This window comes from Macaca thibetana, chromosome 3 (assembly GCF_024542745.1).
Source record: "Macaca thibetana thibetana isolate TM-01 chromosome 3, ASM2454274v1, whole genome shotgun sequence".
NCBI classification, from domain to species: domain Eukaryota; kingdom Metazoa; phylum Chordata; class Mammalia; order Primates; family Cercopithecidae; genus Macaca; species Macaca thibetana.
In genome coordinates this window covers 20,057,943-20,083,610 of record NC_065580.1, presented here as the reverse complement: position 1 = coordinate 20,083,610, position 25,668 = coordinate 20,057,943, and the positions used below count along the sequence as shown (strand labels likewise).

General features: G+C 44.6%; 1 protein-coding gene across 2 annotated transcripts in view; it reads right to left on the bottom strand.

The window, feature by feature from the left end:
- Positions 1–25,668, bottom strand: part of KIAA1549 (KIAA1549 ortholog) — a 143,162-nt gene that overhangs the window by 73,891 nt on the left and 43,603 nt on the right. For both annotated transcript variants that reach the window (XM_050784999.1, XM_050785000.1), the window contains exons 2-5: positions 7,994–10,687; positions 4,042–4,130; positions 2,789–2,966; positions 667–797 (exon numbers count right to left, since the gene is read on the bottom strand). In XM_050784999.1, the coding sequence (XP_050640956.1) occupies positions 667–797; positions 2,789–2,966; positions 4,042–4,130; positions 7,994–10,687 (3,092 nt within the window). The remainder of the gene's footprint in view (positions 1–666; positions 798–2,788; positions 2,967–4,041; positions 4,131–7,993; positions 10,688–25,668) is intronic.

The window sequence follows — 25,668 nt, the reverse complement described above, 5'->3', positions numbered from 1 at the left end:
GGAAAGCCTACAATGAAAATGGAGCAAAGAACAATGAACAAAAAGCTAAAAAATTCAATAGAGGGATTGCATAACATAATGCACACAGCTAAGGACTCAATTCATGACTTGGAGGACAACATTTTGTAAATCTGTAAAAACAGAGAATAAAGAGATGGAAAATATGAGGAAAAAATAAGAAACATGGAAAGTGGATCCAGGAGCACCAAAATCTATTTTGACATCCATTTTGGAAAGAGAGAGGAAAGAATATACAGGGAAAAAAATCAAAGAAATATAAAAACATCAGCCGTTTCCATACAATACGTACAACGCCTGTTCTTAGTAGCTATCTGGAAACAACAGTATAGGCAGGCATTCCCCCATTGGATATTGAGGTTGATACCATTCCTTTCTAGGTAATTCTTGAATTTCCTGAATATGGTCATGTTTCTTCAGCTCACCATATCTGAGCTCCCTGGGTATCAGCTACTCTGCAACCCTCAAAGAGGCTCAGCCCACGCACACCATGCCGACCCTACGCCACAGGAACAGATCAATCCCGACCCACGTAAACTGGGTTTCCGCCACTGGAGGGAATAAGAGTTAAGCACATCTTAAACAGTGTGGAACAATTTCCCCTTTAAGGGCTAAAGCCTTCTGCTCTGCATTCAGTGGTATTCTCACCTGCACAGTGAGGTTATACGTTCCCTGGTGGTGTTTCCTCACTTCAAAGAGAGCTGTCATTAGGCCTTTCTCGATGCGCTGGGTGAAGTTGCAGAAGCCAGTATCCACACTCGGAGGCACGAACTGAAGTACTGAAAAGAAAAGCAATCAAAGTCCCACGAATGAGGTGTCTGTGTTTCTGAAGTATTAAGGAATCAAGAGAGAGAAACATGGTATCTAAATCAACTAATTCCTTCACAGCGTGGGATTAAGTACTGTGATGTACCATTTCTACATATTATCTCATGGAAATGTAAAAAGCAACTTTGCAGTAAATGAAGACACGCAATGTGAAGGTGACTGGTATCATTTTTAAATGAAAAATATCTAAGATAAGAATTTGAGTATCAAAAGACACGACGGATGGAAACATTTCAAATATATATAAATTCATTGCAGATGAATTCTTGAATATTTATGGGTGAAATGACATGACAGCTGGCTTTGCTTTAAAACACTCTAGTGTCCACAAAAACGTTCATGGTGGATTGATGAAACAAAATTGGTGATGTTGATAATTTTTTTTAAGTTTAACCATGGGTATATGTAGACTTAGTATGTTATTCTCTCTACTTTTGTAAATGTTTGAACATGTCCACAATGAAAAGTTAAATATGATATTTAGAAATTACTGTTAACAGCCGGGTGCAGTGGCTTACGCCTGCAATCCCAGCACTTTGGGAGGCTGAGGCAGGCGGATCATTTGAGATCAGCAGTTCAAAACCAGCCTGGCCAACATGGTGAAACCCCATCTCTACTAAAAATACAAAAATTAGCTGGGCGCGGTGGTGGGTGCCTGTAATTCCAGCTACTCGGGAGGCTCAGGCAGGAGAATTGCTTGAGCCCAGAAGGCAAAGGTTGCAGTGAGCAGAGATTGCACCACTGCACTCCAGCCTGAGCAACAGAGCAAGACTCCATCTTCAAAAAAAAAAGAAATCGCTGTTAACTTCATATACATTTTAAAGTCTTTATCTTTTAGAGGCTATATAGGCTGAAATATGTGTGGGTGAGATGATATGATGCCTGAGATTTACTTTAAAATAGTGCAAGAGGAGGGGAAGTAGATGGTAGATGGGGGTGTGGCTATAACAAGACTGGCTAGGAATGGAAAAATGGTTGAAGATATACAAGAAGTACATGGTGGTCTGTTAAACTATTCTACGTACTTTTGTATGTGCTTGAAATTTCCCATAATTATAAACTTTTAAAAATTAAATAATAAGGTCGGGTGTGGTAGCTCACACCCACAATCCCAGTACTTCAGGAGGCCAAGGCAGGAGGACTGCTTGAGCCAGGAGTTCAAGACCAGTCTGGGCAACTTAGGAAGACCCCATCTCTACAAAACATAATTTTTCTTAAATTTTTTTTTTTTTTTCTTTTTGGGATAGGGTCTCACTCTGTTGCCCAAGCTGGAGTGCAGTGGCACGATCTCGTCTCACTGCAGTCTCCACCTCCTGGGTTCAAGTGATTCTCCTGCCCCAGCCACCCAAGTCCCTGGGATTACAGACATACGCCACCATGCCTGGCTAATTTTTGTATTTTTAGTAGAGATGAGGTTTCGCCATGTTGCCCAGGCTCGTCTCAAACTCCAGAGCTCAAGTGATCCACTCGCCTCAGCCTCCCAAAGTGCTGGGGTTACAGGCGTAAGCCATCGCACCTGGTCTAAATATTTTTATTTTTCATAGAGACAGGGTTTCAACATGCTGCCTTGGCTGGTCTCAAACTCATGAACTCAAGCGATCCATCTGCCTCAACCTCCCAAAGTGGTGGGACTACAGATGTGAGCCACCACACCTGGCCTAAAAAAGATTTTTAAAAAAATTAGCCAGGCATGGTGGTATACACTTTTAGTCCCAACTATCAGGAGGCTGAAGCAGGAGGATTGTTCGAGCTCAGGGGTTCAAGGATACAGTGAGCTATAATCACACCACTGCATTCCAGCCTGGGTGACAGAGTGAGATCCTATCTCTAAAAATCATCATCATAACAATAAATTCTAACAATGATTTCCAATATTTTAGAAATATAAAAAAAAAATGAAATTCTTTTTACAAATAAAAACAACTATACTGAGTTGTCTCACCTGTTTGAACTTGGAACCTGGACTCTGGCACAAGGAAAGAAGGTTTCACAGACAGGATTAAAGGAGTCTGGTCACGCACAAGCTTACTGTTTATAAGCACATTTATGACTGATATTGCCGTGTAAACAAAAGGACCGGATGTTACCAGAAAAGTGAAGTCAGTAAATAGTTCATAAACCTACGGAAATAAGAAATACAAAGACAATTCAAACTTAAAGGAAGTTGTGTTGGATAGAAAAATAAAAAATTATAAATAAACTAAAAAAACCAGTAGTTTCGAATGAAGGAGTGGTGCATCACGGATAATCAAAATTTTATTTCAGTTACTGCTTTTACTCTCTGCCAACCTTTGCACAAAAAGCACAAAATTATGAGAGCAGCAAGAAAGAAGAGTCAGAAATATGAACTGAATAATGAGTTACAGGGCATTCAAGGTGTTTGTTGTATTTAAAACACATAGAAAGGGGTACTTATCCTATTGAGCAGCACTGTCCAAAATAAATATGCAATTAAAACATTTCTAGTGGCACATAAAAAAACATAAGAACAAGTGAAATTAATTTTAAATACATTTTACTTAATATATCTAAAATATCATTTCAACATGAAGTCAATACAAAACACTATTAATGAGACATTCTACACTCCTTTTTCACTGCATTTTTGAAGTCTGGTATGTATTTTCCACCCACAGCCCATCTCGGTTTGGATGAGCTCCATTTCACTGCTGCATTGCCACGTGTGGGGCGCGGTTCTGGTTCTAGATGGCTCTGCTCTAGGAGGACTGTGGCTTTCTGGGATCATTGAGAAGTGGGACCAGCATGGGATCCAGTCTAAAAGATTTGGATCTCCATCTCTATCCCACCAAATGTCCAGAAAGATGCACCTGTACTCACTCTAACATCTAATTTAAACACGAATCCAAGTCCTTTTGTGTGAATCAAGGGAAGTAAAATCATGAAGGCTGTCACCCCAGACTGCTGCCTCTGGTCTGAGAGCCCTTTGTTCCAACTCTGCCAACACATCCCCTAAAGGACTAACCCTGACCTCATGTGGGATCAGGAAAGACCTCCCCAGCGCAGTGACAGTGGAGTGGAGATCCAGAGGATGAGCAGGAGTTAACCAGGAACAGACGGGGGGAAGAGAGGAAAGAGAAAGAGTCCATGGCCACAATCACCTGCCTCTAACCTGGGGCTCTCACATCAGCCCCAGGCCCACCAGACATCACACACTCCTGAGCCGCCGGGACTCACCTTCAGTTCCACTGCACGGTTGAAGTGAATCCTCAGTACTTCTTTGATTGCTGTAATGATGTACTCCTGCACAGCTCTTCTGGCCAGCACTACAAATGAAAGCAAACCACCAAATGCATTTTCATATCATTACGAATAACAAACACATCAGACTTCTGGACCCTAGCACTGTGCCAAAATGCATTAGCTGCTCTAAAAGTCTTCTTGTAAAATAAAGGCCAGACCAAGACAGAACAGGGGTTAAGGATCTAGTTGCTGCTAACTACGGCAGTGGGGACCTAGAAGACACCAGGTCAACTCTGCATAGCATCAGCTCAACACACTAAGGAAACCCTCTCTGCCCCAGATAGGTTAGATCAGGAATCAGCAGTGATGACCCAGCCAGGGGACAAGGAGCTTCCAGTTCTCACTTTCACCTGGACAAATTCCAGGCTGTCTCTCAGCTATGTCCCTGACAACAAAACATGAGGCTTTAAAAGCTCTCAGAAGTAACGTTTTTAAAGGCCTTAAGATGTTACTCAACAAAACCAGATGACATTTTCCTCTGTAAAATGAGGTCTCCTATCCCAATGATTCAAGGCAAAAGTGAAGAGTTTTTACCACTAATAATGGGGAAAAATGAGTTCCACAATTCCCACATATTAAAACTTTATGTAGGAAATAAAATAATTCTCATAACCAAAGTCCAGTTCTGTTTGTTTTCATATTTTAAAAGTTCCATTTAAAAATCTATACTAGTTAAGCCTGTCTCTCAGTGTTTAGTAAGCTTGTTCTTCTTTTTCCTATTTTTTCTCTCCCCTTCCATCAACTTCCCATAATGCAGAATTAGAATACACTTGATATTATAATTGTTTTCCATTTCCTGATTTTAATTTTTTAAACTGGAGATAGAGAATCACTCTGTATTCTTCATTCTTTAAAAAGCAAATGTTTAAGTTATATTTGATTGTTTTTTCCCAGGAATCAGTGATCTGAATTTTTTTTAAAGGTGGGCGGAGGCTTCTTTATTAGTTCATGAGACCACTGGAACAAATCCACAGCCCCCAACCACCTTGCTGAGTCACACCAGCAGCCAACTCCACATGGCCCACGTAGGCTCCAAGTGGGTTGGACTATGCCATAGATCTGAAAGGGAAAGATAAAATGAGTAGGAAGAGAGGGGGAAGAATGGAAAGAAGGAAAGATACCTTAATTAAGGAAGTAAATGAAGAGGGACGGAGAAATGAGGGAGGGAGAAATGAGGGAGGAGGGAGACAGGAAGGAAGAGGGGACAGAAAAGGAGGAGAGAGGGAGAGGATGGGGAAGGAAAGAAGGAAGGAAGGGAAGGAGGGAGAGACGGAGGGAGGGAGGCAAGAGCTAAACTTGGGGGAAATAAGAGGCAGAATGGGAAGTCAGAAACAGAAAACCCCTGAAGAGAAAAGCAGGAAGAACACGTTGTAAACAGCCCCACATCACTGGTCCAAATGCCACTCTGCAAAGTCCTCATAGCCACCACCATGACCTCCACTTTCTCTAGGGAATCTGAGAAAGCTATAAAACTGCAACATTAGGATATGAGGACATCACTCTTTGGGAAAAGGGATCATCAGCAAACAAATATCCTACAGATCTTTTCCTAAATGAATGTTTCCCAGAGCTAAGAGAAGAGAGGTGACAGAGACTTCCAAGGCAGCACACGGTCAGAAAGGCCCTGGGTGCAAGCGCAGCTCACGCCTCCCAGGGCGCGTGCAGTCAAGTGCTTCCTCCCCCATTACACACCCCCAGCACCCAGAGTGGCTCTGCTTTATCATCACAGAGCACACGTGAAGAATCCTTTCAGGGGTACGCAGAGTCACCTCAACCCCCTCGCCGCACTCTCTCACTAACAAATAACTGAAAAGGACAGCAAGTTCCAATCTAAGCGAAGATGAGAAATGAGCCGATACTTCCTCTGGGTCAAAGGTACCACCGGGAGGCACTTATCTCTGCTAAAAGACACAATTTAACAGCATGAACACCTACACACAACTCTGGACATTTACAAAAACTGTTCAAGTGTACTTACAACGGCTGAATTTTACTCCAAAAAGCTGTTAAAAATACATGGATGCCTAATACCCACAGCAAATGTCATTAAGTGTACACCACATACGAAAGTTAAATCCAGCTATGAGGACTCCTAAAGAAGCTTTCAGTAACTCTTTAAATAAGCTGCTTACAACTGACCACTTTGTAACAATTTTGTATCTACTTTGTAATAATTTTGTAAGAAGGAAGAAAAGTATCATGAGCACGAGAAACTCTTTTCCCTCCTCCCTGGACTCCTCTAATCTTGAGATTCAAGTTCATGATTTTGTTCCAACCACATTTCCAAGCATAATTACCCGCTCCTCCCATCACTACGCCTAATCTCCAGCCATGATGACTGTCTCCTCCCCCAGAAGACACTTTCTCTTCATCCCCAGATGACGACATTCTACTCTTCCTTTTGTGGGAATCTCCAATTTCACATTCTTCCAAACCAGCTCTGGTTATCCCAAATAGCCACTCTTGGAGAACTCCACAGAAACCGCTGTTACTCTGTGGCTCAGTACCATCCTTCTAGTCCCTGAGCTGCTCACGGGAGGGCCGTGTCTTACCCATCTGTATATCCCTAGAAGCTTCCAGAAGCACCTCACACATACTAGGTGCTCAATCATTACTTGTCACGCGGAATAACGAATGCTTCCCTTTGGCGTGTAGGGAGCAAAGGCTGTCCTGACCTCATTCTCCAAAGCCATTCCCACTGGTACGATGTTGATCACTGACGCGTACCTGCCATCAGGATCCTCGCTCCCACCTGCTCAGAGGGATGGGGCACTGTCACAGTGAGCAGAGGCTCCCAGCCGCCCGCCCCGCCCCGACCACAGGGAGGAAAAGACCCAGCGTGTTCTCCTCCTCCTCCCCCTTCCACATTCTCTGCTCCTCTCCTTTCTGGTCCACTCCACCCCACTCCTCCTCTACCTCTTCTGCCATTTTCATCCCCTGTGTCATTTCTGTCCTCCACTACTACCAAAATCAAAACAGAGGACAGGCTGCTCGCCAACACCAGGCTGTGGTTCAGCACACAGTCATGGCCCTTGAGACCACACACACTTGTCATCTCTCATGAGGAAAAATGCAGAGACCCTGACCAAGCGGGCCACCATCACAGGATGTTACCCTTGAAATAAGTCTACCTGTCAGGCATGCCCTCGGGTGGGCGCCAGCTTCACGTGGCCAGAGCAGCCATGCAACTGCAAGGGAAGCTGCTGGCCGGTCTGCTAGCAACCCAGGCTGCGGTGGGGAGGAGACCAAAGGCTGAGACTGGATTCAGAGGATATTTAGTCACTCAACTTTTCTTTCCTCGGGACCCAAGGAGCATTTACAGGGAGCTATGAGAGCAAAGTGCAGTCTCCTTTCGAGGAAAAGTAATAGTAAATGAGTAAGAAATTGCAAGGGTTGCTCTTACATAGTTGCCCAACTCATTGCTTGAATTAAACAAAAAATATTTTGTCTAAACTATGTCATCCATGCACCTACTTGGTTATGGTAAGACAAAGATCCTTCCAAGGCTTGTTTAGTTCTTGTATTTGTTCTAATATTTGTTCTCCTTGCGGCTGCTGACTAATACACATCATCCCGTGCGTGCCTCTGACGTGCTAGGCAGGGGCTGGGTGTTCTGCAGGGACTAATGCATTGACATTGGAACAACAGCCCAATGAAACAGGTTTAACTAAGCTCCTTGTTTAATGGGTGAGGTAGCAGATGATTAGAGAGGATAAATAACTGTCCTGAGAACGCGCAGGAGGTAAGCATAGGAGTGCTACCTGGGAGTTAACCGAGCCCAGCGCCTCTACTCTTAACCACGAAGCTCCAAACCTCCCAGGCAGTGCACACAAACTCCTTAGAAAGACTGCCCACCCCAGAGAGGCGGCAGGAAGCTGGCCCTTACCAGTTGTGATCAGATAGGCATCGGGGACTGTGATATCACAAACATATGGCGGCTTGGAGGTGGCCAGTGTTGGCGTGTCGACTGTTGCTTCAAGAGTGAAGGCGGTCACGGGATGCAGGGACGGCAGGGGAGGAGCAGCGCTGCCCTCTGAGGGGCTCTGACTTGCGGTGTCGCTCATCAGGGTGGAGTCGAGGGGACCACCAGTGGCAGCACCGGGGCTGGCTGTGCTCACTTCCGTGGAGGTGTTCAGTGGCACCTCTGTGGGTGTGAGTGATGGGCCCATGACGGTCAGCTCTGTGGGCAGAGGGAAGGGGGTTGCTTCAGAAACAAATGAGGATCCTGATGGCAGGTACGTGTCAGTGATCAACACTGTACCAGTGGGAATGGCTTTGGAGAAAGAGGCCAGGACAGACACATGACCGTCTAGATCACTGATTTGGTCGTCAGGAGGTGTCAGAGTTGAGAACAAAGAAGACTCAGTTAAAATGGGCGCTGTGTGCACAGTGGTCAATGGTGATGTTGCTTGAATCCCAGCCGTCAAAATGTCCAAAGACTCGGAGCTGGGGGGCACCAGTGCGGTGACTGCGGATTCGCGGGAAATGAGTGAAGACTCAAGATAGGAGGTAGTTTCAGTGAAAGCTGAGGTAAAATGAGCTTCTGAATCCCTCAGTGAAACCACAGACGCTTCAACAAACTCGAGAGAATCAGAAGGGAAGCTTGACCACGGTGACGTCCCAGAATGGCTAGGTAGGAAAGTGACAGTGTTTAAAGGCAGCTCGGAGCTTGGCTGGAGCTGCGAAAACTCAAGATTTGAGGAACTAGGAAGAGACAGCTGAGACGACTGCAGACCACTAGAGTTGAACAACGTAAATGTCTCAACCAAGGTAGAAAAAGACTGAGACGTGAAGGGAGACAAGTCACTCGGCATCGGAGACAGAGACGCAGGTGCTTCCGAAGGCGAAGGGACGGAGCCGCTGAGTTCCAGCGGGGGTGTTGAGTAAAAGCTGGATGCAAAATCCAAAGCACCTCCGGGTTTATGCTCAGAAAAACTGGAAGGTTCTTGGTCAGAGAAACGTGAAGACTCCACTGAAGGAAGCAGACTGAAAGGCATAAAAACACTCGGGTCTCTGACGGCAGGCGACGGTGTGTTTCTGTTTGCTATGACAGAGAAAGATGAGTCAAGGAGAATGCTGGTGATGACGGAGAAAAATGCAGTGGTCACATGGGATGGCATCACTTGGGTTTCAGCAACAGACGAGGAGCCAGCAGTAGGATCAAGTGATGCTGGCACAGAGAGGCGGCCGTGGGCAGGGGGAACCTGTGTGGCTGTAACGCTACTCATATCCACCTCGGCAGAAATGCCAACACTCGTCTCTGAGATTTCCATGAATCTAGAAGAAAGTGGGACCATAGGTCTGGAGGGGAAAAGCGTATTAAATACTTGAGGATCTTCCTCAAATTCAGAGAAGTCTGCTACGACGCTACTCATTAGAGAGACGCTGCTTTCTTCCAGCACGGTCATGGACAGAGTCTCGGCACCATCCCCTGATCCCACGTCTTTCTCCATGAGGCTCGTGGCCAGAACTTGCTGAGGTGAAGGCACAGTGCAGGCCGCGCACCAAGTGTATGGTCTGAATGAGGACACCGGGCTCAGGATATGAGTGTTGTCCACAGGACCGGGGAGGGCCGAATTGCTAAGCAATTCTGATGTCTTGCTGGAGTCGCTAGGGAGAAAGGGGTTAGATGAAACATCAGTTGGTGGAGCAGAGAAGGACGCAAACGCAACAGGAGTTGAAAGCAACGCAGAATGTGTCCTGCTGAATTCAAGGGCTGCGTGCGATGCAGTCACAGTAGGGTATGCTCTTGCAGAGATGGTTTCTTCTAGGCTTTGACTCAACATGGTGGTCACATCAGGGTATCTGTCCGCACTTGTGGCCCAAACCTCCTCTGGAGGTTGTGAGACCTCCCCCAAGGAGGGAAAAGGTATAGTAATGCCATCACCTAACGGCTGCGGCATTAAAGACCAGGAGCTAAAAAAAAGGGTGGTTTGCACACCCTCTGTTAGGGAAGCCACAATCTCTGGCAGAGTCCTGCTTGATAAATGACTGTAAGCATCAGTAGGATAAAGCACCAAATTCCTGCCAGGAGTTGGAACGATGCCCTCAGAGGTGCGAAAAGCTGACCGAAAGGTGTGGAAAAGACTGGCGGACTCAGCATATGCTGCTGGTTGTTGCGTTGTGTTCTGCCAGCCCGATGTCACTTCTTCATCTTGTAAAGAAACCATGGGTAATGATGGAGTGAGCACAGGTTCTAACGCTTCCCCGGGCAGCCCCGGTGGGCTGACTGTGATATACTGTATTGGAGAAACCATCCGTGGAGTGGTCCAGTGAGTATCCGGCAGAAAGTTATCCATCTCATCGTCATCAACAGCCACCTCATTACTCGTCACTGACACGTAAGTTGCCACAAAGATGCTGTGATCTGCTGTACTTTCAGTCTGTTTTCCTTGGCTAAAAAAGGCTGTATCAAAAGTAGCGGCAGATGGCGGGGCTGTGACATGGAGAGGACTGCTGTACTGGGACCCGGGAGTGGTTTCTGTTAAGGCCACTTGTGCAGCGCTGTGTCCAGTGCTTTTCTTCAGCACGAGCTCCACGGAGTATAAAGAAAGGTTGTGCTGTTCCGGAGAGAGCTCATCTATCAAGAAAATCAGAGCTGGGTTAGTGCAATGCATTGGAAGTCATACAGCTAACGTTTTGTTTCAGGCATGAGAATTTACTCATTCAACAAACATCCATTCACCATAAATATCCATGAATCACCGTCAGAAGTTAAACAGCTAGCTGGAAACCAGAAATTGACAGAATTACCATCAGGACAATATCTGCAAATATTCCCAAACTTGGGCACTGTTTTTACCTAAGCTGTGTGTGTGGGGTGGGGGGGCACATTTACATAGTTTTTCCCACAGAACCACAGGATACTGGAAACAGAGGCGGCTGTTTAGTCCATTTTCTCTCACTTATGACATGAGGAAAGAGAGGTTTCCAGAAGGTAAATAATCAATTATAAGACCACCCAGAGTGGAGCTGGAATCTGAATATAAGGCTTCCTTGACTCCAAAGCCTGTGCGTTTTCTCTTCGGTGGTAGGAGCTGGCTGCTACGAGAAATGAACACAACAACTCATTGCACCTCTCACTACCAAAGTAAGAGAGTTCCCCAGTTCCTCAGCTGTGCTCCCCAACACAGTTGCTGAGGCTTCCACATGAAGGCCCCAGGCTTCCTGCAGGCTCAGCTTTTGCCATTTCCTGCCCCACTCTCAGGCCTTCCCAGCTATGCTCTGGCACCTGCAGTGCCCCAAACGCAAACACTCCCTGGCCTCCATGGCTGTGTCCATTCTCAGCCCCGCCTGGAATGCCCTTCCCCGGCTCTCTATATGGATGGATCCTCTCAGCCCCGCCTGGAATGCCCTTCCCCGGCTCTCTATATGGATGGATCCTCTCACCCCCGCCTGGAATGCCCTTCCCCGGCTCTCTATATGGATGGATCCTCTCACCCCGCCTGGAATGCCCTTCCCCAGCTCTCTATATGGACGGATCCTCTCACCCCCGCCTGGAATGCCCTTCCCCAGCTCTGTATATGGATGGATCCTCTCACCCCCGCCTGGAATGCCCTTCCCCGGCCCTCCATCTGGATGGCTCCTTCTGGCCCTTCAGATGCAGCACATATACGAGTTTCATCCTCGATGCTCTGAAGCTAGATTGGCGCCTCTCCCTAGGCTTCTCCCTGCCCTTATCATGCCCACTGAAATGAACTATCTGCTCACTAGATTCTGGGCTTCCTAAGGACAGGCATTGTTTACCTGTCTCCCCAGTGCCTAGCACGGTAAGTGATCTACAGCAGGAGCTCAATTGACATCAGCTGGATGGATGGATGGATGGATGGATGGATGGATGGATGGATGGATGGAATCCAAGGATACCAAGTTCTGACAAGTGCCAACATTATTCCATCATCCATTCAAACTTTAGTATTCCTTAACTTGTGACTGCTGTCATTATCATTTAGTAAGTTGAGGCCTCTCCACCGGTAATTCAGGTATGACATAGCCTAGAGAAACAGGACAAGTGACAGCCCAGCCACTAATGACAGTCCAGGGCCCAGGGACTGTCCTCTGCAGCCCAGGCTGGGGACTGAGCAACTATCAAAATCCGTAACAACACCTCGTTTCTCTAATCCCAACAGTCTATCAGAACATACCTTTGTGAAATGGCATAAGGATAGTCTTGAATTCATTCTATTTTTTTTAAGTAAGTCATTTCTATTCTATTTATAGCAATATGGCAGACTACAGATCTTGAAACTCTCCACTTCAGAACATTTAAGATTGCTTAATAAATGTTTAAAAACCATCTTCTAAGTGACTGGATGGCCTGCAAGACAGTAAGGGGAATGTGCTGAATGTAGGAATAAAACAGGAGCTGCACGAGGGCAGTGACTGAGGACCCAAGGCAGGTACTGGACCAGCTGGCCAGCTGTTCAGGCCACAAGGGGACTGAGAGACAAGTGTTACCCTAGACAAGGAAAGAACCCAATTGAAGACCATTTTCCAAAACTGGTGACCCAGGAAGTATCATAATCTCGGAGAAAGAGTGAGTTAGGAAGAAAAATATCTACTTTTCAGAAGACAGCAAAAATAGTATCAGCTTCCAATAGTGTCTGACTTGAGAACACCTTGGACTGACTTTCCCTTTTCCCTGTTGAACTCTCCTCAGTCTCTCACTTCTGTTCCTCAGGATCATGTCCTAGAATAAAATATGCACACAAACCCATGTCTCAGACTTTGCTTTGTGGGGGAAAACCCAGGTTAAGACACTGCTATGACTTATGTATTATGTGCTCCCAATATTTCTATGTTGAAATCCCGGGATCTCACAATATGACCATACTGGGAAACAGGGTCAGTGGAGATGTAATTGGCTGAGATGCGGTCATACTGAAGTTGGGTGGGCCCTCATCTAATATACTGGTGACTGTATAAAAGGCAGAAATGTGGGCCAGGCGCGGTGGCTCACACCTGTAATCACAGTACTTTGGGAGGCCAAGGAGGACAGATCACAAGGTCAGGAGTTCGAGTCCAGCCTGACCAACATGGCAAAACACCATCTCCACTAAAAATACAAAAGTTAGCCAGGTGTGGTGGCACACACCTGTCATCCCAGCTACTCAGGAGGCTGAGGCAGGAGAATCGCTTGAACCCAAGAGGCAGAGGGTTCAGAACCAAGATCATGCCACTGCACTCAAGCCTGGGAGACAGAGTGAGACTCCATCTCAAAAAAAAAAAAAAAAACACGGGCAGGAACTGGACACAGACATACACAGAAGGAGAACACCATGTGACGATGAAGGCAGAGATCACAACAATGCACCTACAAGGCAAGGAATATTAAAGATTGACAGCAAATCACTAGCAGCTAGGGGAGAGCCCTGCAGCAGATTCTCCCTCACAGGCTTCAGAAGGAAGCCACACCTTGAACTTGGACTTCTAGCCTCCAGAACGGCGAGAAAATACATTTTTGCTGTTTAAGCCAAACAAAGGAAAAGTATATGTCTCAACTCTGACTTTGTATAACTATTGTGTGAAACATCGTCCCGAGTGTGGAACCTCTACTACTTGTATGGTCCTAACAACTGTATGCTTACAGTCATAATTTAAAGTGGGCCAGGTCTCCAGCACCTGTCAGAAAGTAACATAAATCACACCCAGAAGAACACACTCACAGCCGGGTTTCAAAGTCTTCCTGCAGCTACAGTTGCAGAGCACAGAATTAAAAATTATAAAATACATAGGAAACCAAAGTACCATGAACAAAAGTCAAGAGAAATCCCATGAAAAAAGTATTTTTTAAAAAGGCCAACTAGATTGAATCAGATCTATAAAGACTTTGGGTATCAGAATTATGAGACCCATTTTTTAAAGTTATATTTAATTCATTTAAAATAATAAAGACTGAAAACATGAGTAATGAGCAAGACACTATACAAGTTGGCCAGAAATATTTTTAAAACATTTAGAAATAAAAATTTTATAATTAATAAATTTTAAACTCAATATACTCGTAAAACAGCAATTTAGACAGAGCTGAAGCAAGATTTAGTGAACTGGGGGATAGGTCTGAAGAAATTACTCAGAAAAGGGCACAGGAAAATAAAGAAAAGTGAAATATTAATAAAAGAAGCTAAGAGACATAGAAGACAGAATAAGACAGTCCAACATACATTTGATCAAAGTTTTAGGAAAAAAATAAAAGGGAATAGGGTAGATACAATATTCAAAGACATAGTGCTAAGAATTTGCCAAAATTAATAAGAGACATGAACCATTCAATTCACAAAGACCAAAAAATCCCAAGGAGGGTGAATTAAAAAAAAAAAATCCAAACCTATACATGTGATGATACCACAGACCACAGACAAATTGTAAAACCAGTCAGAGAAAAAGGAAACAGCAACCAAACAAGCAAAAAATAACTGCCTGACAGAATTAGAAGCCAGATGACAACGAAACAAAATCCTCAAGTGCTGAGAGAAACTCTCTGACATCTCAGAGGTGAATAACCAGGAAAACTCTCTATCAAGACATTTTCAGCTTAACAGTGGTTATACTAACAGAAGACCCTCAGTAAAGGAGCTTCTAAATAAGGATATCCTTCAAAAAGAAGCGTTATTATCTCAGCAGGAAGATCTGAGAATAGAGAATAAATGATAAACATATGGCCAGACATGGTGACTGATACCTATAATCCCAGCATTTTGGGAGGCCAAGGCAGGTGGATCACCTAAGGTCAGGAGTTCGAGACCAGCCTAGCCAACACAGTGAAATCCCATCTCCACTAAAAATGAAAAATTAGCTGGGTGTGGTGACACACACCTGTAGTCCCAGCTACTCGAGAGGCTGAGGCAGAAGAATCGCATGAACCCGGGAGGTGGAGACTGCAGTGAGCTGAGATCATGCCATTGCACTCCAGCCTGGGCAACAAAGCAAGACTCCATCTCAAAAAGGAAAAAAAAAAGATAAATATATGGTTAAATCTAAACAAACAGTGATGGTATAAATGAACAATAATACTCCTACGTAATTTGTGAGTTTACAGAAGACATATTATATGGAATTAAAAGTTACGCATAGAAGCTATAAGAGGGACAGCCAGAGGTATTGTTGACTCACTAGCAGAGATGGAGATCAAAAGTTAAGACAAAATTCTGTGAATAGATTTTTGTTTCTATATACCAAAATTTGTAAATAATATTTAGTGCCATAGATAAAGTATTTCTAGCTGGTTCTCCTAGCATCTGAAAGTCACCAACTTAAACCATATATAAAATGCTTAAAGGGTCATATTCCTTTCTACATCATATGCATTTTTTAAATGAATAAATAATACAAGAAGGATTTTTTTAATCAGTATTTTAAGTTGTTTCATAGCAATATTATACAGCATTTGTTGTCTTCCATACAACCTGGCTGTAGGATTCCTTGCCTAAGTGATTGTGTTACTTACCTGTCACGTCCCAAGCACAGGTAAAAGAAAACACAATACTTATGATGACCACAGTAAAATAGCAGCTGTTCTTTTTTTTTTTTTTTTTTTTGATGTTCTTTTCTACAATAAAGGCTTACAAGTTATAAATATAAGAAGAAATAAAATAACGGTTCTGTCAAATTGTGTATCATATAAATCTGAACGTTTTCCTAAGGATAAATCATTTTATGTGTCTGTTTTAAAACTGCTATGATATAATTTGTTTTGAAATATTAGATCTGAACAAGGAGCAAGTTCCCTTTTAAAACAAATCACAAATGCATTTGGAAGTGAACCGGAAGACTGCAAGAGATAAAATAACCAGGAAGAGCAACGTTTAGTGGCTAATTTATGAACCTGAGTATCTGATGCAAGCTAGAATTCAATCAACTCTGCCTTCTAAGGACAGGAAACGGGGAGGGCAAAGTGGCCAAAGGGACAAAAAAATCCTCCTGACTAGAACATGATGGCAACAAAAACTTCGTATTAAGAAACGGAAGGCGTGCCAAGCCGGGATGCTTTTTTTTTTCTTTCTTTCTCTCTGCCAAGCCCTAGGAGGGACAAAGCAGCTGCAATGCCAAAGGGAATCACTTCTGCAGTTAACTCAGGAGGAGGCTAGGAAACCCAGGCGAGTCCTCTCACAGCATAAAAGGCCTCAGGGACTCTAATTTCAAGCCCTGGAGATCAATTTTCAAGCTCTGAAGAGTAGGCTCACAAAAGAGGGAAAGGTTCTCTCTTGGATGACAGAGAAAGGAAAGGGGTTGGGGTGAGACGGGTGCTTCTCAGACTGTGACGCCCTCCTGAATGACGCCGGACCCTGGACTCCTGCACTGCTCCCGGCTGACCCGGGTCTGCCACCCAGTCCAAGTAGCCAGTACTGAGGCCTTTTCTCCATCTAGGCAGCAAACCCTTGTTCACAGGGAGCCTACCAGGCACCTGCACCTCGCCCTGGCCAGGTTCCGGCCATGCTGGACATCACAGCGGGAAACTGTCCTGAGCTCTCACCGCCAGGCCACACCGACTCCATGATTACACAGTAGTGAGGAAGAGGCCCAGCTGTCTCCAAAACTTGTCTGTCTCAGACGTTCACAAGTAAGACGAAGTGGTAGCCTGACATTTTTTTTTAAGTCATGTTTTTCTATCTGGAAATCTTTCTGAACCATAGTAGTCAATCATGGAATCACGTACTTTTCAAGCTTAATAGATCCTTTAGGACCTAGGCCAATCCCTCATGGTGCAAATAAGGCTCAAAACAGCAACCCACAGGGTCAGCACAGAAACAGGCAGGTTCCTGCCTTTGCAGGGGCTGAAGGCTCTTCATACCACACTGTGTTTTGTCAAATCAAGCCACTGAATTAAAGTTGTTGGTGAGGAAATTTAGTTAAAAAACATGCTAAATGGCCAGGTACTAGTGGCTCACCCCTATAATCCAAGCACTTTGGTAGGCCAAGGCAGGAGGCAAGTGAATGGCTTGAGCCCTGGAGTTCACCAGCCTGGGCAACATAGCGAAACCCCGACTCTACAAAAAATCAAAAATTAGCCGAGCATGGTGGCAACCACCTGTGTGTGATTCCAGCTACTTGAGAGGCTGAGGTGGGAGGATCGCTTGAGCCCAGGAGGTGGAGGTTGCAGTGAGCTGAGATTGTGCCACTGTCTCCAGCCTGGGCAACAGAGCCAGACCCTGTCAAAAAAAAAAAAAAAAAAGACTAAACTATCTTAGACTACAATTGAGTTGAAAGCACTTGCTAAATTCTGTTACTAAAACTTACGGGCAGGCACATGTTGTGGACTCTGAGGCCCCACAGTCCACCTGGGGACAGCTCACAGCTGCAGGCACAGACGCTGGGAAAACACCTCCTCCTCTGAGAACTGGCCTGGGAGGCCCAAGGGACAGCAGTGTCAAGCGTCGCTAAAGAGCTTTCATCCAGACAGAAACATTATTTTTGCTTCCTTGCTAAATTGTGGAGTTTCTAAAACATGATGAGTCATCTCAACTCTCTGTGGATATGAAATCTGCTACAAAACAAGGGCTCCTGGCCCCAGTATTTCCAAGAGTTTACAAACAAAAGCAGTTGATTATTTAACCACTCCCCAACTTCACAAATCTCCAGCAACTTTTTTCTGTTTTCTTTTTTGTTGAGACAGGTTTTGTTGTGTCACCCAAGCTGGAGTGCAGTGGTGCAATCTCGGCTCACTGCAACCTCTGCCTCTTGGGTTCAAGCGATTTGCGCCTCAGTCTCCAGAGTAGCTGGGATTCCAGGCACCCACCAACATGCTCAGCTACTTTTTATATTTTTAGTAGAGATGGAGTTTCGCCATGTTGGCCAGACTGGCCTCAAACTCCCAACCTCAAGTGATCCGTCTGTCTCCTTCCCCCAAAGTGCTGGGATTACAGGCATGAGCCACCGCACCTGGCCAACTTCTTATTCTTCTTCTAGTTCTCAGGTTGTCCTAGGCAGATTTTTAGTGCTGTTACAAAAACCATCCTTTCTCCTTCCCCACATTCCATTTATCTTCCTGGTTTAGAAAAAAGTGTCTTCCCCTTGTTTCTCCAACACAAAATGTATACTAATATCTTCTATCAAGTTACTTCTCCAACTGGTACTGGTTTTATCATCAAATATTAAGTAGATAATACTATTTATAAATATATATACATATATAAGTTATGTAAATAACACAGATAACACCTGAGTACCCATCACCCAGTTTAAGAAAAGTATTACCCTTACCAGCTGGAGTACAGAGGTACAATCATAGCTCACTGCACTCTTGAACTCCTGGGCTCAGGCAATCCCCCACAGCTCAGCCTCCCAAACAGCTGGGACCATAGGCTTGTGCCACTATGCCCAGCTAATTAATTTTATCTTTCTTCTGTAGAGATAAGGTCTCACTATATTGCCCAGGCTAGTCTCAAATTCCTGGCCTCAAGCAGTCCTCCTGCCTCGGCCTCCCAAAGTGAGCCACCGCACCCAGCTATGAAATGTATTTCCTATATAGTAAGACTTGAAAGTCAAAATTACTCTTGATCCATGAGTTGCAGAATGGATGTGTGTTAACAGGCATGAAGGCAACTTTAATCTCCTTGTCCATCTCGTAAGAGTTCTTGGGTGACTAGGTCCACTGTCAATGAGCAGTAATAGTTTGAAAGGAATCTTTTGTTCTGAGCGGTAGGTCTCAACAGTGGCCTTAAGTTAGTCAGTAAATCATGCTTTATACAGATGTGCTGTCATCTGGGCTGTGTTGTTTCACTTACAGAGTGCCAGTAGAGCCGACTCAGCATAATTCTTAAGGACCCCATGTTTTTCAGAAGGGTCAGTGAGCACTGGCTTCAGCTTCATTGGCCCCTAACAAGAGAGTCAGTTGTCCTTTGGAGCTCTGAAGCCGAGCATTGACTTCTCTAGCTGTGAAAGTCCTGGATGGCATCTTCTCCCACTAGAAGGCTGCTTCATCTACACTGAAAATCTGTTGTTTAGTCTAACTGCCTTCACCAATGAACTCACCTAAATCCTCTGGATAATTTGCTGTTATATCTTGTACTTCTATGTATGGAGACAGCTTCTTTCCTTAAATCTCATGAACCAACCTCTGCTAGCTTCAAACTTTTCTTCTGCAGCTTCCTTACCTTTCTCAGCCTTTAGAGGATCAGAGTTAACGCCTTGCTCTGGATGAGGCTTTGGCTTACAGGAGTGTTGCAGCTGATTTAATCTATCCAGACCATTCAAGCTCTCTCCATATCAGCAACAAGGCTGTTTTGCTTTCTTATTATTCATGTGTTTGTTGTGGTACTACTTTTAATTTCCTTCAAGAACTTTTCCTTTGCATTCACAACTTGGCAATCTATTTGTTGCAAGAGGTCAGCTTTCATCCTTTTTTATGGCTGCATAGTATTCCATGGTGTATATGTGCCACATTTTCTTAATCCAGTCTGTCACTGATGGACATTTGGGTTGATTCCAAGTCTTTGCAATTGTGAATAGTGCCGCAATAAACATACGTGTGCATGTGTCTTTATAGCAGCATGATTTATAATCCTTTGGGTATATACCCAGTAATCGGATGGCTGGGTCATATGGTACTTCTAGTTCTAGATCCTTGAGGAGTCGCCATACTGTTTTCCATAATGGTTGAACTAGTTTACAATCCCACCACTTTGTAGGGACGTGGATGCAGCTGGAAACCATCATTCTCAGCAAACTATCGCAAGAACAGAAAACCAAACACCGCATGTTCTCACTCATAGGTGGGAACTGAACAATGAGATCACTTGGAGTCGGGAAGGGGAACATCACACATCGGGGCCTATCATGGGGAGGGGGTTGGGAGGAGGGATTGCATTGGGAGTTATACCTGATGTAAATGACGAGCTGATGGGTGCTGACGAGTTGATGGGTGCAGCACACCAACATGGCACAAGTATACTAATGTAACAAACCTGCACGTTATGCACATGTACCCTAGAACTTAAAGTATAATTAAAAAAAAAAAAAAGAGGTCACCTTTTAGGCTCCCTTGGCTTTTGACGTGTCTTCCTCACTTTATCATTTCTAGCTTTTCACTGAAAGTGAGAGACAAGTAACTCTTCCTTTCACTTGAGCACTTAGAGACCATTGCAGGGTTATAAACTGGACTACTTTGAAAATTCTGTGTCTCAGGAGACAGGGAGCCCTCAGGAGAGGGAGAGAGACATGAGAACGACTAGTGAGTGGAGCAGTTAGGAGACACACATTTATTAAGTTTGCCTTCGTATATGGGCAGAGTTTGCGGCCCCTCAGGACAAATTACAATAGTGACATCAAAGATGACTGATCACAGATCACCATAACAGATATAATAATGAAAACATCATAAATGTGAGAATTACCAAATTGTGACAGAGACATAAAGTGTCGATAGACTTACCTGAAGAGGGCTGCCACGAGCCTGCCGTCTGTAAAAAGCGCAGTATCTGCAAAGTGCAATAAAATGGGGCAGGGGTACACCTGTGTTTCGGATCCTCATATCTTAGGTCAGTTATAACTTCTCCAGTTCATAGTTTGTTGTTTGGGTTTTTTTACTGGCGTCTTTGATGAACAAAAGGTCTCAATTTTGGCTGGGCGCGGTGGCTCACGCCTGTAATCCCAGCACTTTGGGAGGCTGAGGTGGGTGGATCACCTGAGATCAGGAGTTCAAGACTAGCCCGGCCAACATGGCAAAAACACATCTCTATTAAAAATACAAAAACTAGCCAGGCATGGTGGCGGGTGCCTGTAATCCAGCTACTCGGGAGGCTGAGGCAGGAGAATCTCTTGAACCCAGGAGGCAGAGGTTGCAGTGAGCCGAGATTGCACCACTGCACTCCAGACTGGGTGACAGAGCAAAAGTCCTGTCTCAAAAAAAAAAAAAAAAAGGTCTCAGTTTTAATATGGTCAAATTTATCAGTCTTTTGTTGTTGTTTGAGATTCACCTGTATATATTTTAAGATGGAAGGTTTAAGAAATCATTTCCGTCACTAAAAGGCATTATGTTACTCTTCTATCTTGTCTTCTAACAGTTTTAAGGTTTTTTTTTTCACATTTAAGACCACGTGTTCCTGGAGGTGTGTGGGTCGGGGAGGCGTGAGGGGTGTGTGTGTGTGCAGGAGACGTGAAGGCAGACAAGAGTGTCCTAACCCACTGTTACTCACGGTGTGATCCACAAGCTTTTTGTTATGGGTCTGCAATGAGACAAGGTTCTTGAACCAGTATGGAAATCAACATACTGCCTTTTCAGAGACTAGGCCATGCTCAAATTAAAAATTAAAATTATAAAAACTAGACAGCATGCTATATGAACAGTCAATTCACACTCTCATGTAAGTTCTTTATTTTGTCTTAACTGGAAAACAACAGTTTGCAGAGTGGCACATTCTGAGGTACTATGTGGGCAAAGGATGTGGGATCTGCCCACGGTCCCGGAGTGGGAGGCAGAGGGGCAGTACTGGGAACGCAGCCGACTGGAGAACACAGAGGAGACCAGCATGTCTGGAGAGGAACAGAAAAAAAAAGTTCTTAAACTCCAAGGTAGAGTCAGAGAAAGGCAGGAGACCATACCATGCAAAGCTTGGAAGGCACAATGCTGAGGACACTCGGCAAATGCAGTGGGAAGCCAGTGAAGAAGCTATTTAAAAGCATGGGAATGACACGATCTGAAAAATGGTTTTCATCCCTCTTGCTGCTGTGCGCAGAACAGGCTAATGGGGGCAGGAGGAGATGTAGAGAGATCAGTTATGTGGTCACTAGAGTTGAACTTAAGACGACAGCGGCTCAGAGTGGTATATTTAGCACTTTGCTCCTCAGAGTGTAGTCGGCGGACCTTCAGCATCAGCCGGGAGTGTTTTGGAAATGCAGCATCTCAAGCCCACTCAAGACCCTGCGGAATCAGAAACTGCTTTTACCATGACCCCCAGGTAATTCACGCACCCATTCAAGTTTGAGAAGCACTAGCCTGGGATTTATTTTAGGGAAATTCACATGGTGATATCAAGCATGCAGATGAATATCCAAGCCTGAGATAAACCTGCAAACGTGAAGAAGAGAAGCCAGGGAGACAGAGGAAAATCAGGAACGGGAGGTGACAAGAAAACAGAAAATCGGTTGGTACTGGGGAAGGGTCGCTGTGCTGAATGACCCCGAGAGATCAAGCACGTGCAGGCTGGAGAGGCCCTCCTGGCGTGCACGTTTCTCGTGGTGGCAGAAGCCAGGCTGACTAGTGAAGGGCAGATGAGGAAACGCGAGCTCCACGCAATCAACTTCACAAGCAGCTTCACTGCATGAGATAGGGAAGGGAGGTGGGACCTGGAGGGTCTGGAGAAGCTGCTTGGTTCTGAGACGAGAGAGAAGAATCACCGAGGAGTTGGTTAAAGATGCAAGTTTCTAAAAAGGCGAAGCAGCTAATGCAAAATGTTTCCTCTAATCATGAGGAAGCATCAGATAAACCCAGGACCAGGGATGTTCTACAAAAGATCTGATTTTCAAAAATGCCAAGGTCATAAAAGGCAAGAAAAGACTGAGGAACTGAGCAGACTGAGGAGCCGTGACAACTAAATGTGATGTGCAAGTCTGGACTGGACTCCAGAACAGAAGTGGTAGAACTGGTGAAGCCCTGTAAAGCCTGTAGTTTCATTCGTGGCATTGAACAAATGCAAACTTCCTAACTGTGGTAACTCCACTACGATCATGTAAGATGTTATTATTAGGGGAAGCTGAATGAAGGGTATATGGGAACCCTGTGCATTCATTTTCCAACTTTATGTCTAAAATTCTTGCAAAATAGGCCAGGCGTGGTGGCTCACACCTGTAATCCCAGCACTTTGGGAGGCCAGGGCAGGCGGATCACCTGAGGTCAGGAGTTCAAGACCAGCCTGGCCAACATGGCAAAACCCCATCTCTAATGAAAATACAAAAATTAGCCAGGCATGGTGGCACGTGCCTGTAATCCCAGCTATTTGGGAGGCTGAGGCAGGAGAATCACTTGAACCCAGGAAGGGGAGGTTGCAGTGAGCTGAGATTTTGCCACTGTACTCTAGCCTGGGCGACAGAGTAAGACTGTCTCAAAAATAATAATAGTAAAATAAATAAAATACAATTCTTGCAAAATAAAAATGAAAGTAACTCGGGTTGTCATCAGGAAGCAGTGTATGGGTTTTTGTTGTTGTTGTCGTTCTTACTGTTGTTTTGGAACCTATAATTGGAACCAAAGGGTGACTCAAATGATATCAAAAGGGTGACAACACTGCTGATAGAGTAATGCAAAAGAGATGACGATACCAAAGACGAAAGGACCAGTGAGAAGCCCACAGGGCTGAGAAGGAAGGAAGGAATGGAACCCGGAGAGGAAGTGGCCTTTGATCCTCCACAAGACACAGGGTCCCTGAAAATTACTACCATGGAGGGCAGACTGAGAGTGAGTTCACAGACCAGGAAACTTTACAGATTTATTTGTGAGGATTTGTGGGAATTCTGGTTAGAGGGCTTCTCTGGATATAGTATTTCCTATTAAAAACAAACAAACAAGCAAACAAAAAACAAGTCCAGGACATCCACTGAAAATAGGGAGTGGTTGAGGGATGGGGCGGAGCCCACCAGGAGAGCAGAGAATTTGTGAAAGACCTGGAGGAGCAGGGGAGAGGGCGTCATCCACAGAAATGAGACAGGATGGCCGTGCTCTGCCTGAAACTAGAAGGCAGGTTTCCCATGTCCATGGGAGGAAAAACTGCTATTCCCAAATCAGTGTTTTAGGCTGTAGTTGGATATGTTTTAGTTTTAGTTCTGTGTCTCGTAACACAGAAAATATCAGCCTGGGAGTGAATGGAAAGGAACTGACTGCGCTTATCCCCACTGTTCTAAGTTCACGAATATTCTTAAACTTCATTTTGAAGTCTTCCTTTGACATCCTTTGTTTCTTGACTTTTAGTAGGTCACAGATAACATTAAAATGTTTGAATTACCATAGGTCACATCTTTGATTCCTGACTCAAATAAGAGGCACCATGGTGTAATAATAGAGAGTGCCAGAGATGAGAGCTTGCAGGCCTCGGGCCACATCCTGGCCCACCTGGAGGAGCCATTTCACATTCCTGGGTCTCAGTTCCTTCATCCTCTAACAAGATACACTGTCCCTGAAAATTACTACCTGAAAAATGGGTGTTGACATCTGACTTCCCAAGTGGAAGGAAAATAAGACCCTATGTATATGCTATGAGGTTTTCTCTAACCCTCAAACCATAAGGGGTTCCCCCAGAAAGGGGAGCCCCCAAATGATAAATGGCCATGATATCGGTAGTGGGCAGCTTCAGTTTTAGCTGGAAAAACACCAGCTCATAAAAAGCACAGTTCTTCAGCACTGGCAAAATACAATCCCATCCAGAGAGGGATAATGGGGCCAAAGTCTCCAGAACATTCCACAGAGAACAGAACTGGTTGCTGTTCTATCTCCAACTTGCTCAGTTCCCCTGGAGAAATCCCTCGTAATTAGTCATCCCTTCCATTTCCTCCTCTAAAGATGGAACACGGATAACAATTAGTGACCTCACCCAAACATAAAGAGAACTCATGTGGAACTTCAGAAAACAATGACTGCAACCAAACAATACTGAAATACTAATACTGCAAGGTTTTTAAAAAATTCAACTATTCTAGCTAAAACATCAGTTTAGGCTTCATGTTGGGGTTTAGGGACTCTACCTCTGTGCATGATTTTCTCATGTGAGGAGCTAAGGATATTAAAATGTTGGTTTAGTTGAAGGCAAGGTCCAGAGTATTTATTAGAAGATGTTCTGTTTTGCTTTGTTTTGCTTTATTCTTTCCTAAATAAAATGCAATCCTCTTTCACCAACCTAGAAAGCAAGATTGTCAGCACTTTGAGTAACCAAAACAAACTAAATAACTCAATTCACTAAGAACAAAGGCAAAAAAATTTCTCTGTCAGCCATCTGTTTCTAAAATAATTTAATTTAAAACACAGTCTTGTAACAACAGGGAAAAGGACACCATGAGCTTCCAGATTCTTCTGTCTCCTATTACACTCAGAGCAGGAGTGGCACACGACGTCCCATGACTAAGCATGAGCAGGCACCTTCCCTCCCAACGGCAGGAGCCAGCTGCAACGAACATCCACACCGATGCCCAAGCAGCCAGGAGACACCACTGCCTCCCTGGGGGGTATTAATTCCAACAAACAGTAAACAGCTTATGTGGCAGGCTCAATGCCTTAATTCGGCTCTAAATTAAGCTTTTATTTTATATCAAGGGATCAGGAGGCTTAAGAGAGAGAGGGGTCATGCCGGCTGGAGGCAGCAGCAAGGACAAAGGCACTATGTCTGGACAAAGTGGGATGTGTCTGCAGTGGCTGGATTTGGTTGGAGAGAATAATACTGGAAAAGTTGGCCCAAGAGTGTGAGAATCTTGGCAGACAATAGGAAGGAATAGGATATTCTGAGCAGAGCGGCTTTTTGACCAAAGTTATCCTGCAGAAAAATCAATCTGGCAGAGCGGAAAGAAGCATAAAATAGTGCTCCATGATACACACAGATACGCACGGTCGATGGGGCAAGGAGTGTGATCAGGACAGTGAAG